At 35.7% G+C, this 16,849-nt stretch overlaps 1 protein-coding gene across 39 annotated transcripts in view; it reads left to right on the top strand.

The window, feature by feature from the left end:
• The window catches only part of SORBS2 (sorbin and SH3 domain containing 2), a 203,373-nt gene that overhangs the window by 110,118 nt on the left and 76,406 nt on the right, over positions 1-16,849 (top strand). For 4 of the 39 annotated variants that reach the window (XM_079141908.1, XM_079141909.1, XM_079141910.1 and 1 more), the window contains 5 exons: positions 1-50; positions 4,864-4,956; positions 11,573-11,599; positions 11,834-11,958; positions 12,939-13,577. In XM_079141908.1, the coding sequence (XP_078998034.1) occupies positions 41-50; positions 4,864-4,956; positions 11,573-11,599; positions 11,834-11,958; positions 12,939-13,577 (894 nt within the window). In that variant the 5' untranslated portion in view covers positions 1-40. The remainder of the gene's footprint in view (positions 51-4,863; positions 4,957-11,572; positions 11,600-11,833; positions 11,959-12,938; positions 13,578-16,849) is intronic. The other 35 variants (XM_079141884.1, XM_079141880.1, XM_079141906.1 and 32 more) reach the window with 25 other exon arrangements.

Here is a 16,849-nt window from a genome sequence, read left to right as displayed (position 1 = left end):
GAAATCTGAAGACTTTAATAACAAACCCTCCAAGGTCAAAATGAATACAGGTATGCTGTCTCTGTTAGTTTTAACCTCTTTAGCTTTGCGCTCTAGAAATCATCTTAGCCCCAAATCATTAGTTTATTACTCTGCTGATCCTAAATGTGATACTGAGTTTCTGATTAGATATATAGTTCAGATTCATTCCTTTATTTCTTTGTCTTTGTGCTATGATCTCAGCCATCAAAAGGAGAATTATCTGTTCTGTTACCTACTCTTTGTTTCTCATCATATTTTGAAATTAACTCCCAAAAATACTAGGTATTTTATGCCTACATTTGAAAACTCTAACTTAAGAAAGACTAAATTCAAAGACAGGTTGCTCTGCTGAAAAATATTTAAATTTTTCTATTCTATAAACTCTATGTTGACAAAGTTGGCAGATAGAATGTCAAATCATCATGCAAAGTCACTTTAATTAATTCATAGTCATAATACATATATAGACATAAGCATCAAATTTTTAGATTATCTCCAAACTGTAAGGTGTACCTTTTAATCATAAAAGTGTTTGTGATACATGCCATGTATATATGAAATACAATTTTTTTCTACAGTTTGAAATATTTTGGTTTATAATTTCACCTTCATTCCCACCCAAGTCTTATATACCAGTATTAAACAATTCAGGAAATAACTTTCTCATTGAAATTTTGTCACTCGTGTTTAAAATGTGCCATTTCCTATATTGTCCAGCAAGTGACTGCAGGGAAGTTATTTTGATCTGTCACTTTATGGCAGAGAAAAAAAGGATGACTTGAAATATTCTTTCACATCAAACTCTCTAACATTTTGCTGTCTCTTCATATCAAAATGCCTAGAGAAAGGATTAGTAACCCACTAGTGAGAAGGAATGTCTAATCCCCAGATGGAGTAGAGACGCATGCTGTGTCCATCTTTCCATGGCAGCCCCTTAGCAGAAACCTGCTCTAACTGGCCTAGAGAATGCTATGTCCTGAGGATGCAGCTGACTTGTGGACATGTGGAGCAACAGGCAAGATGAGGGTGTTGGAGATGGTCAGGATGGACAAGCATGGATTAGATGTCAAGAGAAATGATGGCCCTCCACACTAAACAAGTAAAGGCATTTTAACAACTGGAGATGTCAGAATTCGTCATGGAAAATAAAATAAGAAACATTATTAGGCAAAGGACAGCAAAGAAATCAAATAGAACATAGAGCCCCCAGCTGAACTAGGATAAACCCTGTTGCCAAACTCTAGTCAGCAAATTTCTGTTCGAGGAAGTGGTATGTGCTGATTGATCTGAGGCACCTCTTTGAAGACTTAAGTTGAGCATAACTTCCCAATATCCTTCATTTTGTTGGGCGCTGCTTTTCCTATTTATTATAGCCCTATTATGACATATATGTGTATGTGATTAAATTAAATATACTTTATTCATGTACAATATATTCCACATAATTGATCTTTCTATTCATATAATCCAATCCCTAATGACAAAGGCAGACACAAAGAAATTTATAAATCTGTTTAGGTTTCTTATACTGGAATCAAGTTACTGCTGAACGGCATGAATATAACCACAACCATCTAAAACATTCTCTCATTTATTAAAAGTAAACCTGACTCTAGATGGAATATTAAATTGCATAGGATTATTTTGCTTACATGGGTGAATTTACTTAAGTATATATTCATGTGAAATATAATTTTCAGACATACATAAAAATTGATTAGAAATGACTTAAACTGTTTTAAATTATAACATAATGTTATGTGGCCATAAAAACATCACTTTAAAGTACATATAAAGAGGTTAAATAGATATCACTTTAGAAAATTGTGTTGTTGCCATATTTATAAAATGAAGGAATTAGTTTCTAAATTACTAGTAAATAAAACTGACCTGTATGATCTATGTAGCAATCATTAAAGAGAGAGATCACAACTTAAATATCCATGTGTCAGTCACTAAAATTAAAAAATTACTTTGAATCTAATCTTTGCTCTTAATCAAATAATAATAAACTGACAAAGGAGAATGTGGCTCATTTTTTCATTCTAGAATATCTAAACAATGGAGGAAAATAGACAAAGCATGCTATATTTTCACTCAGAATTTGTGACCCATTATTTTCTAAGGCACAGAAATTAGCTATTGAAGAAAGAGAAAAACACACCAAATAATTCACTGAACGTGGCTTACCCATGTGAGTGTTTTCTAGCAGTGGAAATATCTTCTCCTGGGGTTTTGTGTCTTAGTGGAAGGGTGACTTAGAGGTTGCAGATCATGAATGGGTATGAAGATGAGACCAGCATTAGGATTCTTTTTTTTTTTTTCTTCAATTTTGAAATAAATAATCATGATATGTGCACCAAGTTTTATTTGCCTTTAAATGACATCAATAGAACAAATCCTAAAGAAATGAAAGCATGGACCAGCATTAGGATTCTTTATGATGAACTAAAGTATAAAAGACAGCTTCCTCATTTTCAGTCCTTAAAAATATTCTCAAGAAATACCAGGAAGTATCATTACATAAGTACACTACAATAGATTTTTCTGTTCTCCAAATTTCACAAAACCTCAACTTTTTAAAATAAGCTCTTTATTAAATGGTAATAAAGACTGATTGTGCATTTGCTTGATCTAGGTTTAGAACTGCCTAAAACACATAAATTGTTTAGCCCAAAGATTCCCAGACTTCCTTGGTTCCCAGTGACAATGTCTCAGTAATTATTTTCATCGAGCTTCTAAACCAAATGAAATACTAACAATTCTATTTATTTTTAAAAGATGCAGTGCAATTCATTTAATAATACTTAATAAGTATTTATGTGCTAACAACCTAAGAGTCACTTGCCAAAATAATACATGCAAATTGAAAGAAAATATTAATTTTCTTTCATTATTTATAACCACAATTACTTACTAATGCTATGTTAATGGCGGTGAGGCATTGTAAAACTTCTCAGACTGTAGGGTTGGATTGTCCAGGGCCAGTCTCACTGGCTGATCCAAAATGACTTTTACAGGGAACTTGGTTTTAAACTTGACAACCACCCCCGATTCAGTTTTTCAAAGACCCTTGTCACCCAAAGGCATAGACACAACCTATGAGGTAGAAACTGTGCTCTTCCTCAAGTTAGTAGTTCACATAGAATCCAGCAGATGTTACTGTATTTTCCTCAAAAATGGGAGACAACCCCCACGTGCCTATAAACTCACTGAGGCAGCACAGTGCCTCTCAGCCCACAGCTAAAACACCAAGTTTAACCAATGGCCCTGGATCTTCTTGGTCTGGAATTTTCTGTTTTTATCTCTGCTTATTTTCAGATACACAAAATCAAAGAACCAGAAAGTAAAATCATTGAGAGTGCTATCAGTTTTCAGTTCCAACACCCTTGACCACTCAACCCTCCATAGCTGCTAGATACCCTATGTCCTGGGACATCAGCTCCACTTGAGCAGACAGCTTGTCTCTCATGGCTATTTTCAGTTTGCCACATTTGTTAAAATCCTGTCGGTGCTTCTCTTGGAGGTATCTTCAGTTTCCATCCTTTGTGTCTTTCTCTTTGGGTTCTTATTTATAACCTTTGATTCACTTGGCTTATTTTCACCTGATGTGAAAATATTTCAAGTTAGGTTTCTGATATACTTATTTTCTATATTAAGAAATTGTGACTTTAATCATATATTGTTAAGTTATATGAGAATAATCCACCACCTTTAGGTCTTCTGACCTTAATATTTGTGACTTCTATCAATAACTAATTCAAATCTTACTTCCAAGTGTATTCACTAAGCTCAGTTCTCTCCTAATGCACCAAATAGATATTTTTCCCTATAAAATAAAGAAAAAGAAAAATACAGGGATAGCATGTCACAAAATACAATGATTATGTTTTTGTGTTAATGGCTGCATTATTTGTTCTTTTTGTCCTAGCTTCCAAAAAGACAAAAAGTTGTTCTGACCTAATGATCAAAATGAGGAGCGTGAGGGATGCTATTTATTGCACATGTTATATTACAAAGGAATGTGGAAATGGAATTTGAATCTGGTCATAAATAGAACATTAACCTTTCGATTTTAGGAGACTTGTCTTCCAAATTTAGTAGTCTAAACTTCTCATAGCACATAAAATGTCTGATGCATTTGCACTTATTTTACTTCACATCACAAAGTGCTGAAGTATAAATTTAGATCATTGTTCAAAAGCGTAAAATAATTCATTTTTAAAATATGCTCATTTTAATACTGTATGTATCAGTGCTCGTCCTGATTTTAATTAGTCTAATCATTTCCATAACGCTGGAAAGACATGGATTTCCATACTGTTGTGTTTCTTTATGAATCTGTTTTATTGAATATATCATGCCTATGTCACGGAATAACTTTTCTTTCAAGCTATCTTAAGGAACCATAAAAGCTACGAGACAGGAAAACCTAAACGATCGATACAAAAGGATATTATACCATACAGCATAACTCTAAAAGCTAGCTACGCTGCTTATGGATTTAGTATGCATTGAATTTAAATGGTATAAAAACAGTTGAGCTCTGTGCCTGAATTTTCATTAACAAAAAAACCATTGAATGTTAAGTATAACATCTTTTGTTCTTTTTCTAAAGCATTGGCATCTATTTCTGAGACAGACCCCTGGGGTTTTTTGTTTGTTTGTTTGTTTTGTCTGTTTTAGGGGATGGGTGTGAAATTTGCAGATGTGCTCTGTGGTTACTAATTTTGACTGTTCATCTCCCTCACCAACGTCTGGCACATTGCACTTAAAACGCATGAGATTGCATGTGCTTCCTCTGTTGCCTTGGCTTCTGCTATATCATTTTTTTGCTTCCAGATAGCGGTGGGTGTGCTCGCAAACGTGCTGCCATGTCTGTTACGTTAACATCTGTGAAGAGAGTTCAAAGTTCTCCAAACCTATTGACTGCAGGTATAATACCACTAACCCACAGAATGTCACACTTGAATGGCTGTACCTGACCTCTCTCTCTTTCCAGAAATGATCTTGTTTGGATGAGTACAAAATGCCCCCGAGTTCTTATTTTTACTATCCCAATTTAGATTTTATCCCTTCTAACTGTTTGTGTTCTAAAAATAAAAGGTCAAAGGAAACTGATATCTTGTAGAGCACATTTAAAAATCTAATTAAAAACAGCAGACACTTGCCAAAAACATGTTGAATAAGTGCAAATGTTAATAACTGTTCAAGTTTTTGTTATCTCATGAACTGAAGTAACAATACCTCATTAAGATAACTCATAATGTTCCTTTGGCGATACAGGGGTCAGGAAGAGAGATATTCTGAAAAGCCAATCTTCATTAATTTGCTTCTTCACTAAAGATTGCAAACAGAATGATAGAATATTAGTCTTGGAAAAGACCTTGTCCTTTCATCCAATCAGCAAAGACCCTTCTAATACATATTTTTAAAGATATCAAAATCTTGACCAGTTAAGATTAACATGCACCCACAGATAAAAATAAACTCTAGAAAGTCATTGAGGCTGTGACACTTTGGCACTCACTCAAGTGGTCTCTTTATAACAAATGACTGTCATGACTTTCCTAAGCCCTCAGGCACATTCTTCCATAGCAGGGGGCTGCAGTTATGGAAGATTAGTGAGCCCAGCAAAACCCTGTCCCAAGACCCCAAAACATACCCAAACCTTCTGATGGCTGGTTGGTTGGTTTCATTGTTGTCTTGTTAGTTGCAGTTTCTAGTTCGGGGAGGAGAAGTGGGAAAGGGGTAAAAAGCCTTTGAATAAATTGCTTACTATACATACCACAGTCTTTTACACATACAGTTAGCAGTTGATTAAATACTACAGGTGTCTTTGACTTTAAAACCACCAGATCCTGAACTACCCAGTTCTGTTGAGGAAAAAATAAATTTTCATATGAAGAATTCCACTTCCATCTATCACCGCCAATTCATAAATGGATTTCAATGTTCAAGTTCAAATATCAGGCCAGGAGGTTTCATAATATATTAAGCTTAAAAGAATTCAGGTTGTATTGCAATATATGTATGACCTCATTTTGGTTTTAAAAATCTCTCTAGATATATTTGTACATATTTTGTTCATGCACGTATAAACATGAAAAGCCGTTACAAAACCTATAGACATTTGCATTAGATCCCTCAGGGGAATAAAAATGAAGGAAAGCAGGGAAATAAATAAAACACAAGCCAGAGCCACCCTGTAATTGGAATGCCTGCCTATACCATGACTATCATTGACATTCTAACCAAGTAAAATCTCAGATGTGGGTCACTAATGCACATCTGAGGCACGACACATTTTTCCAACAATGTCAATTTGCTATTATTTATAAAAGTAACCACCAAAAAAACAGTATTAGATTGAACTAGAGATTGCCATTTTGGAGGGTCAAAGGTTAAACATGAACAATTTCCTATCAGTCAACTTGCTGGAAAAAGATTTAATGCTTCAGAATCAAAATAGAAGAAAAATTTTAACACTTCAGGAATATGAAATAATCTTCAATGATAAGACTATGTAGTGACTCCGAGGGATTTTATATTTTATATCACTATACATGTAAGAGTTCTAGAAAATGAAGTCCCCTGAATTTTGGATTTAATTTTGAAAACAGACACATACCATCTTTATGAAGGAAGTTTTAATGACTTTTAAGTTTTAATTACATTTTAAAGAAAGAAATCGGTATCTGTTGTGCCCAATCACATTTTGTGGGAGATCTCATAAGAACATATTTGACCGGGTCTTTATGTGAATCAAAATGGAATTAATAAGTATTTAACTGCATTTGATAGAATTGAAACCCACTGCCTTTACATAAACAGACACAAGATCCCAAGCCTCCCTCCCACCCTTTCCAAATCAGAAGGTCCGTAGGCACCATTGATTATTCATCCCCTAAGTCAATCTGTTTTCTCTTTTTCTCTCACAAGAAGTGAAGACCCACAAGGGTACTGAACTCATGGGTAACAACCTACACATCCTTTAGGACATCTTGTTACTGGTATCTCCCTTCTTCTTTTATGGGGAGCCAAACATTCTGAGCCAAACTGGACTGCCCCAATCTTCATACTCTCCAGTCACATTATCAACATTCATGTCAAATGCTCTGAATTCTGGAGGTCAGGGAACACAGCTCCAAATATTCTTTCATGTATCTGGACATAAATAAAAATCCTTCCATCTGACACTTTCAAAAACAACAAAAAAGGGGGGGTGAGCAGGAAGAAACCCCCCCCAGATAATTCAATATCACACATACTGATGTTTCAAACCTATGATAGATCCAGAATAACAGAGAAACAACCAAAGTATACTTTTTTCATCAAAAACCCTTGGCAGTCTGAGGTGATGTTGGTAAGGATGCCAAGCAACAGTGACAGGACCACTCTGCCAAGACAGTCTTGCCAATATCACTGGTGTGTCTTATGCCCTTAAGAAAATTTATCTGTTTGTACCTCAAAGTTCCTTCATTTAAAAAAAAATGAAAATAAATAGGGGTTGGGGTTGTAGCTCAGTGGTAGAGCTCTTGCCTAGAACATGTGAGGCACTGAGTTCGATCCTTAGCACCACATTAAAATAAATAAATAAAATAAAGGTATTGTGTCCATCTATAACTAAAAAATAAATAAATGAATAGAACTATTTTGTCATTTTTCTGCCACTTTTAGAACATTGCTTCCCAAACTCACAAGACTTTGTCAGAATTAAATGAGGGTAACAAAAGAAAATAAATGAAAAGTGTTATCATAGTACTTAGAATCACGGTAGACGCTCAATTAGTTGACATGAATTTAAGGTCTACATTAATTCTAGAGCACCAGAGCCCTCTAAAGAAATAAATTATAAGAATTAAACTCCTCATAATTTTTAATAAAAATATAGGTGATACTGTCAATATAGTACATCAGTTAAAAGGAATTTTAATAAAACTTGAGTGTAAAGATTGTGATGTGACTGTTAGGTACCACCAACACAGCCACATAAAAACTCTGATGTCAGAATCATAAAGTTGAGAAGGTCCTTTGAGACCCAACCTCTGTCAAAAAACCAGGAATGTCTTACTGACCTCTCTGACAGGTATCCAGCAACTCAGGCCTGGATGCAGGGTGAGTCCATTGTACCAGTAAGGGGCTTTAACAAGCCTCAGCTCTCCAAGACACTATTTATTTTCAGATGCAAAATTCCATTTTGTCATTCTTAACATTTCAGGCAAACAATGCTATCTACAAAAGAACACTAGAAACTAAGGATTCTAGTTAATTAAGGAATCTTAATTCTGTTTCTTCACAAGTGAATGATCATCAGCGATGTTCAAGATCTGGGGCAAAACTACTCATCCCGTGTATCTGCCATGCCCTTTAGCTGCTCAACTTTCTTTTTTTTTTTTGTGGGGGAGTGGGTGGGTTACTAGGAGTTGAACTTAGGGACACTTGACCACTGAGTCACATCCCCAGCCCTATTTTGTATTTAATTTAGAGACAGGATCTCACTGAGTTCCTTAGCTCCTCGCCTTTGCTGAGGCTGGCTTTGAACTCACGATCCTCCTGCCTCAGCCTCCCAAGCTGCTGGGATTACAGGCATGCTGTACCGCACCCAGCTACCTGCTCAACTTTCTTAATTTTTGTAATCCTTTTTCTCTTTACTCTTGACACAAACCTGGGAAACTTTCTGTTACCTGCTCCAAAGCACACATGTCCTCCCTTTCCCAAGTTTCTCTGGCAGTGATAACATAAAAGTAGAGCTATAATGAATGGTGTCCTTGTGGGAAGGTAGCTCACTTTCAGTACTTCTGTAGTATACAATAAAATAACAAATCAGGGCTGGCTATTTTAAATATCTATAATTGGGTTTACTTTAAAGAAATTGAAATGTTGTGCACATCCGTATCCTTAAAAAACCATCCACTTAAAAGTAGACTTAAATCATCAACATGAACTTAGTTAAAAATATTGCTTCACCCAGCTATCCCACTCCTTGGCCTATACCCAAAGGACTTAAAATCAGCATACTACAGTGATGCAGCCACATCAATGTTCATAACTGCTCAATTCACAATAGCTAGATTGTGGAACCAAACTAGATGCCCTTCAATTGATGAATGGATAAAGGAACTGTGATTATATATATATAATGGAATATTAGTCAACCATAAAGAAGAATAAAATTATGGCATTTGCAGGCAAATGGATGAGATTGGAGAATATCATGCTAAGTGAGATAAGCCAATCTCAAAAAACCAAAGGGTGAATGATCTCGCTAATAAGCGGATGATGATACATAATGGGGGGTGGGAGGGAGGCAAGAATGGAGGAAGGAGGGACTGTATAGAGGGAAAAGAGGGGTGGGAGGGGTGGGGGGAAGGAAAAAATAACAGAATGAATCAAACACCATTACCCCATGTAAATGTATGATTACACAAATGGTATGCCTCTACTTCATGTACAGAGAAACAAATTGTACCCCATTTGTTTATAATTTTAAAAAATTTAAAAAATAAATCAATGGAAAGCCTTCCATTATGGTAATAAACCAACTGTCAGTCTCAAAAAAAAAAAAAAAGTATTGCTTCATCCTGAAGTTTTAATCCATGGCCATTTTTCTCTTTTCTTCTTTCTTTTAATTCTACACAGTCTTGTCCCCTCTTAGGCAAGGCCTTTCAGCAGAGTGCATCTTCATTAATATCTCATGTTTGCTCTAGCACATCCCAGTCCATAGTTGAGCCCAGAGACACTGTCCTCTGATTCTCCCACTTAATGTTTCTTGGGGTCCTGTAACCTCTGATGTGATCATCATGTGATCACCAACGTGAAGAAATACAGTTTGCCCCCTAAAAACTGTCAGTCACAGGAGGTGATGCCCTTCAGACCAGTTCAGTATGCCCTCTTCTTCCTCCCTGCATCTAACCCCTGCCACCTGCACACGTCTGACTCCTGTGACCTCACTCGCCAGTACATACTGCATACCCTCTTTTTTATCTTATCAAACCAAGAGAAAAATAAACTCCCTATTCTCAAGCAAAAAAACCATCATATAAATAAAAATTGTTAATAATTCATTGTTTTTTCCTTAAGTCCCCAAATTTGTTCTTTGTCCACAAAAAACTCTTCCTAAATGTCCCAATCAGAATTCCTAAAATTCCTCTGTATCACTAGCCTCTGTTTGTTTTCTTTATAGTCTTCTTCCTCATTTAACTGAATTAAATGACAAATTTCAATCTTCACTTTCCATCAAATTCTGGAAGTAGGGTCCAGTACATTTCATGCATAATTCTTGGAAGTTATTTTTACTGTTTGGTATCTATATTTTATGACTCCAAGTTTGCATTCATTAGAGCTAAAATCCACACTGCATTTTCTGTTTTATAAAGAATGGGAATTTGTTAGTCTTCTCTAACTCACTTGGGCTGAAATAATTCTAAGATACTCTGTGCTGATTCATATTTAGTTTTCTTCCTTTGATTTGGAAAAAAAATCTGTCTGAAAGGCCTTGCTGAAGGAGCAAACAAGAGTGTATAAAATTAAATAATTAGGTTTTCCAGCATATTTCTGTCATCCCAAATTTTTGTGTTCAGATTGCATAATAAATATTCCCTAAGCATTAGAAGAAAAACAAAGAGTCATTGAACTAACAGTAGTTTAATAATGGTCCCAGGTAACATATACATGGAATCAAGGAACTAGACAGCAGGTTAAGCTAAATGCCCCTAGGATTCTTTCCAAGGCTTTATATATCCAAGAGCAGCTGATCATAATAGAACCACGCAAATTGATGACCTCAAATGTGCACATTTGATTACCCCAAATGTGCATACAGAAGATTCTCGAATGCATAATTCCAATAAAATTAATAATAAATACGGAATTGAGCCAATTTCCAACTGTATCCCAAAAGCAATTTAACTATAGAAATTTATTTTCCAAGATTTATGAGCTAAAGGACAATGGAATACATTTTAGCAGCTCTTTCATATTTTTAATTTAAATGATTTTTAAATAACAATAAGAAGAAAATTCAAAAGTAACAGAATATTTGAAAGTATCTCAAGATCTGGTAGATACAATTACCATTTGTTAATGTAAAACAATGCAGTCTATAAAAAAAATTCATCTCTAACATAGGAGTTAAATAAAGTGAGCAACAGGGATTTTACCAGTTATGGGTCTGCTGATTTAATTTAATGCCATGAAAAACATTCATTGTTTACCAACCAGATCCTTTTAGATCCTTTAATTCAATATTCAGAAATTCATTTATCCATCTTGGGCAACAATAAGCTGAAAATTATATGGCTGCAGCATTATTCAGGGGGAAAAATAGTGTTTGATATATGTGTTAATTACATACTATAGTTATTTAGTAAATGACATTTCCATTGAAGTTAAAAAGGAATGCACAACCCTCTCATTATTATATTTAGCGTACCTAGAGTTTTAGAACTGAGATAATGTCTACAAAAATAATGCTCATAGTTCTTCATCAAGTATTTTCACTGTTCACTTATTGTACCCTTGCATTAATATCAATATTTTCTTCTTTCAGGGCGTGATTCTCAATCACCGGACTCAGGTACAGAAAAGATATTCTGAATAAACATTATATTTATTACGAGGATTTTTTTACATATCTATAGCCAAACTGTTGATCTTTTATTAAACTGAAATTTCATATATTGCTATGCATACTCAATGAAAATCCTAGTAGGAATGCTTCAATTTTTAGAAATAAAAATAAATTTTCTAAAAAAAAAGTTTATGTGAACCCAGATATTTTTGTATTCAATTTGTTTTCCCTTAATAAAAGCGTGGAGATCTTACAATGATCGAAATCAAGAGACACTGAACGGAGATGCTACATATTCCTCTCTTGCAGCAAAAGGTTTTAGAAGTGTTCGACCAAACCTACAAGAAAAGAAATCACCAACTCAGGTAATCCCATGTTACTTTGAAGCATGGTTATTAAAGCTTTGGAATCTCTTTCCTAGCAACCTCTTTCTTCGTCTTTTCTTTTTAATATACACTTTGCTTTGTATTTGTTTTGTTTGCCAGATTTCTATTTACAACAAGGAGAACAGGGTTTAAGTTCAAAACAGGTGTTTTGTGTTTTTTGTGGGTTTTTGTTTTTTCTAATTAAGCTCATAAAAGTAAGCCATCTTCTAAATAATGTTTAGGACACATTCTAATTCTTAAGAAGCTGGCAGCCGATGTTTGGATTTCAAAATGATAAGGCTAGCAATACATGATGTGTTCAATAAATATGAGTTATGCAACTATTCATTCTGCTAACGAAAAGGACTGTGTGTTGAAGATATTAATAAAATTGTGCCACAGGCTTGTTATAAAACAATGTGACTAAATAAACCATAGACTTCAAGGTCTAAAAATATGCCAAGAGAACACATGTTCACTTTTAACATAATTTCCCAGAATGTGGATGGAGGCAAACTCTATAATATCTTCAAAAAACCAAACCAATCCAAAACTAGCTCTTTTTTTTTTTTCTTCTTCTTCTTTTCATTTTGTATCAGGAATTGAACCCAGGGGCACTTAACCACTGAGCTAAGTCCCCAGCCGGTTTCATTTTTTATTTTGAGATAGAGTCTTGCTAAGTTGTTCAGGGCCTCACCAAGTTGCTGAGGCTGGCTTTGAACTTGTGATCCTCCTGCCTCAGCCTCCAAAGCCACTGGTATTATAGGTGTACACCAGAGCACCTGGCTAAAATGCATTCTAATAGAAATGAAAATGATCATTTAATTCAGTCAGCAAAATGTAAAGCATAATGAGAAAAGAGAGATTCCTTTACTTTTTAAGGGCGGGGTTGATGCTGGTTTCTTTTATGACTAACTTTGACTTTCTTTCTGTTTTTCCTTCAATGTTATTTCTTTTTCCGGATGCTTTTGGCCGTCTAGGCACCCTTTCCACCAGTCAGAAAAGAGAGCTCTTGTAGCTCCTTTATAACCAATCACAGAAAGTCTGACATTTTAGACTCATTGGTAACTAACCCGCAAACTCCTTCCTGTATAGAGTACTTTACTAACAAAGAACCTCTTCATAGAACTATGCATTCTAGTGACGATTCTAGCCAGACTATTGTATATTCTGAAGAATCCAACACAACTGTGTCATATACACAAAAAATCACTAATCCACTCCCAACAGCTCCCAGCACAGGTCCTGCCCCCTTCCCTGTCAGTGCCCCATTACTACAAGAGGATTACACACAAGATTCTCACACCCGGAGAATTTCTACCTTGAAACTAACCCATAACCAGGATCTAAGAAATAGCAACCCTATTAGTTCTTCACAGTTCTCCAAACCTGTTGAAGTACCATTATTTCTCAGAAGGCCTTCCTCACCACCCCCTAATCCAGAGCCAGAGATACACACAGCATCTCTTTCCATTCACATAGCTCCCCTTTCAGGACAAGATCCTGAAAGCCACAAACAGCTTCCTGAGCTTTCTCCAGAGACTACAAAGATTCCTCTTCAGCAAGAGAAACAAAAGTCTGCAGTTGCTGCGGCCTCTAAGTCCTCAGACTGCCGGGTGGTACATTAGACTTTCCAGTCTCTTCTTCATGTGCATAGTAGAGACCCTAACTCCTTTGGTTTGGGCTTTTTATATAAACTAATGCTTTGTTGGTTTCCAAGCAGGAAGGGAAAGGAGAAAGAAACTATCTTACGATTAGAATTTAAAGGCTACTACATCTATCAGTAAATTTCTAGTATATTTTAATTAAACACACACACACACACACACACACACACACACACACAATCTTTTATCCAGAAATCATGTTCTAGAAGTTTCTTCCTTCTAGACACTTACTAGAAATCACTGAAAGGTCAGTTCTGTAAGACATTGCAAACCATTTTGATACTTAAAGTACTTTGAGGTTTCAAGAAGATTTTTATCCTATTGGATGTTTTGGTAGCTAGATTAATTTTATTAAGTGTACAAACTTTCTTAAGAAAATTGGTGGGAAATGTTTGTCACATTATCAAGCAGTGTTTATTCCTTTGTAGCTCAATATTCATTTTCACTGAAACTTGATTAGTTTAACACATCAGAAAGTACAGTGTATTAATCAATTTTTATTACCTAGATTTTTAGGAAGTAAAGATTCCCATGTCTGTAAAATTCTGTCATAGTTTTATTCTGCTGACATTTATTGTTTATTTAGAAGAGAAACATGATCCATTGTATTTGACTTCTCCATGAAATAATGTAGTGTTAAGAGCAGCAACTTTAAGAACAAGCTACATAATTTAATTCAGGCTCTACCACTGACTCTCATGAAGAATTCATTGTAAATTCTCTGGAGTCTGAACAAAGAAATCAGAATATTAATTCATAGGCTGTAGCAAGACTAGGAAGCTATTAGAGATAAACTACTTAGGACAGAGCAAACACTCAATAAATGATAGCCATTAATGAAAAACGTAATACTAGCAGCAATAAGACCTGAGTAATAATGGTGATAGTATTAAAAACAATAGGACCTGAGTAAATGCCTTGTATAATAATACTATTTACGGCAGCTGAGTTGTTAAATATCAGCTAAAACATATCCTTGAAGAGAATCCTCAATAGATATCTGACTGACACCAAGATGCTCCTGCCCATCCATAATGCCAAAACCTTAAACAAAGATAATTAAAAATATAAGCTCTATTAAAGTATCCCCTTCATTAGCTAATCATAATATGCAAAATTTATTCAGTAGAACAATCTTTTTGGATTAATGTTAATATCTTCAGAGAGCCTACATGAAATAAGATAATATCAATAATAATAGAAGCTGATCAATAACTAGATTTTACTATCTGCAGGCATTACTCTATTGATTATTTCCATAATCTCATGAGGTACTTATTATTACAGCTATTTTATTGATAAGGTAACTGAGGCACCAAAGTGAGTTTCTTCTCAGGATACAAACCCTGTGGCCATAGAGCTTGTCCTCAGAACAACTATAATACCTCTCGTTGTGAAATAATTACTCACTAGTGACAAGGTGACATGGGACTGTGACACAGGGAAAATAAAGCACGTATGTCTTGATGGGACCCAGGACCCCAAGAATATCTGAGGAAGCAAAATCAATCTGAGACTCTACACCAGAGCTGTGATAGTATCAAAGAGCTGACTTGTGTCTCAGGATATGTCACTCCAGGAGCAGGGGTAGGAGAAATCTCAGGAACATTTAGAACTATGGGACTCATTTAATAGAGTTTGATTTCTCAAAACGTTTTTATTATGTTTGAAAACCTAAGTTTGATCATTTCCATGGTTTTGTCACTAGCCAGGCTGAGTGGTGATTGTCAGCTTAATTACACAATCCCCAGGGGATCAGCATGATCCCAAAATTAAGATTCAAGATTTTGTAACTTTTATTCATTCAACAAATATTTATTGGGCACCTGCTATATGTCAAAGTTCTAGTGATAGAGCTGAAATCGAAGCCATGTGTATGTACGGGAGGCAAATGTTAACAAAAACTTAAGTAATTTATGTACATTAGAAAGAATAGGGCTGGGGATATAGCTCAGTTGGTAGAGCACAAGGCCCTGGGTTCAATCGCCAGCACTGAAAAAAAAAAAAAAAAAGAAAGAAAGAATGCTCTGGAAATTTGATTAAGCAGTGCTAAGCAGAGAGGTGGGGAGCAGACGCCATGTTAAAACTGATTAGTCAACTGGACATCATTGAAAGGATAGAACAGCATTGAAGTGGAAGGACAGAACAGCACTGAATATTACAGGCAGAGGGAACACCCAGCACAAAGTCTTTAAGGTGCAAAGATTTTGACTCTTATCCTCAACAAAAATGGGAATCACTAAAGGATTTTAAAGCTGCTACTATAATTATTTGACTTAGGTTCTATCCAACTCATTCTAGCAGTTCAGTTGAGAACAAACTATAGCAGGGCCAGAAAGGGAGCAGGCAAACCCATCAGGGAATTATTGCAATAAATTCATGAGAGATGATGGTGACTGAAAGCCAGGTGGAAGCAGTGGGAAAAGTGAGAAATTCAATTATGTGAATATAGTTCAAAAGTACAATACACAGGGCTTCCTGGCAGATCGCTCATGGATGTGAGAGGAAGAGTCAAGGTGACATCAGCTGGGAGGGTGGGATTGTGATCAACAGAGACCAAACAACCCTGGGCAGAAGAGGTCTGGGGAAACAGATGCCATTTGAGACATGATATATAATATACCTATATATATAGGTACTAAGGATTGAACCCAGGGTCACTGAGTCACAGCCCCAACCCTTTTATTATTATTATTATTATTGTTATTGTTATTGTTATTATTATTGAAGCAGGATGTCACTAAGTTGCGTAGGGCCTCACTAAATTGCTGAGACTGGCCTCAAACTCAAGATCCTCCTGCCTCAGCCTCTGGCGTTGCTGGGATTACAGGTACACGTGTGCCACCACACCCAGCTGGAACATGATAACTTGGAGGTGTCTCTAGGATACCTACAAGGAGAGGTGGAGGGTGCCTTGGATACTTGAGTCTGGAATTCAGGAAATAAGTCCAGGTTCATAATTAAATTCATCAGTTTATAGGTGTTTCTCGTAGCCATGAGACCAAAGGATGCCCAAGAATTGAGCTTAAGCAAATCCCGACATTAACAGGGAAAAACTGCCCAAGAGACTAAAAGCCATGTTCTCAGAGGGAGGAAGAAACCCAGGGATAGGTGGCAGGTGAGTAGACAAAGGAGGAAAACACATGGCGAAGGAATGCTTAACTGTGAGAGTGTTGCAGATGGGGCAAGCATAAGATGGAATCTAAAAACCTAGTCTTTTCTTT

The sequence above is a fragment of the Sciurus vulgaris genome (assembly GCF_902686455.1).
Source record: "Sciurus vulgaris genome assembly, chromosome: 5".
Classification (NCBI taxonomy): domain Eukaryota; kingdom Metazoa; phylum Chordata; class Mammalia; order Rodentia; family Sciuridae; genus Sciurus; species Sciurus vulgaris.
This window is presented reverse-complemented; position numbering and strand designations above follow the sequence as displayed.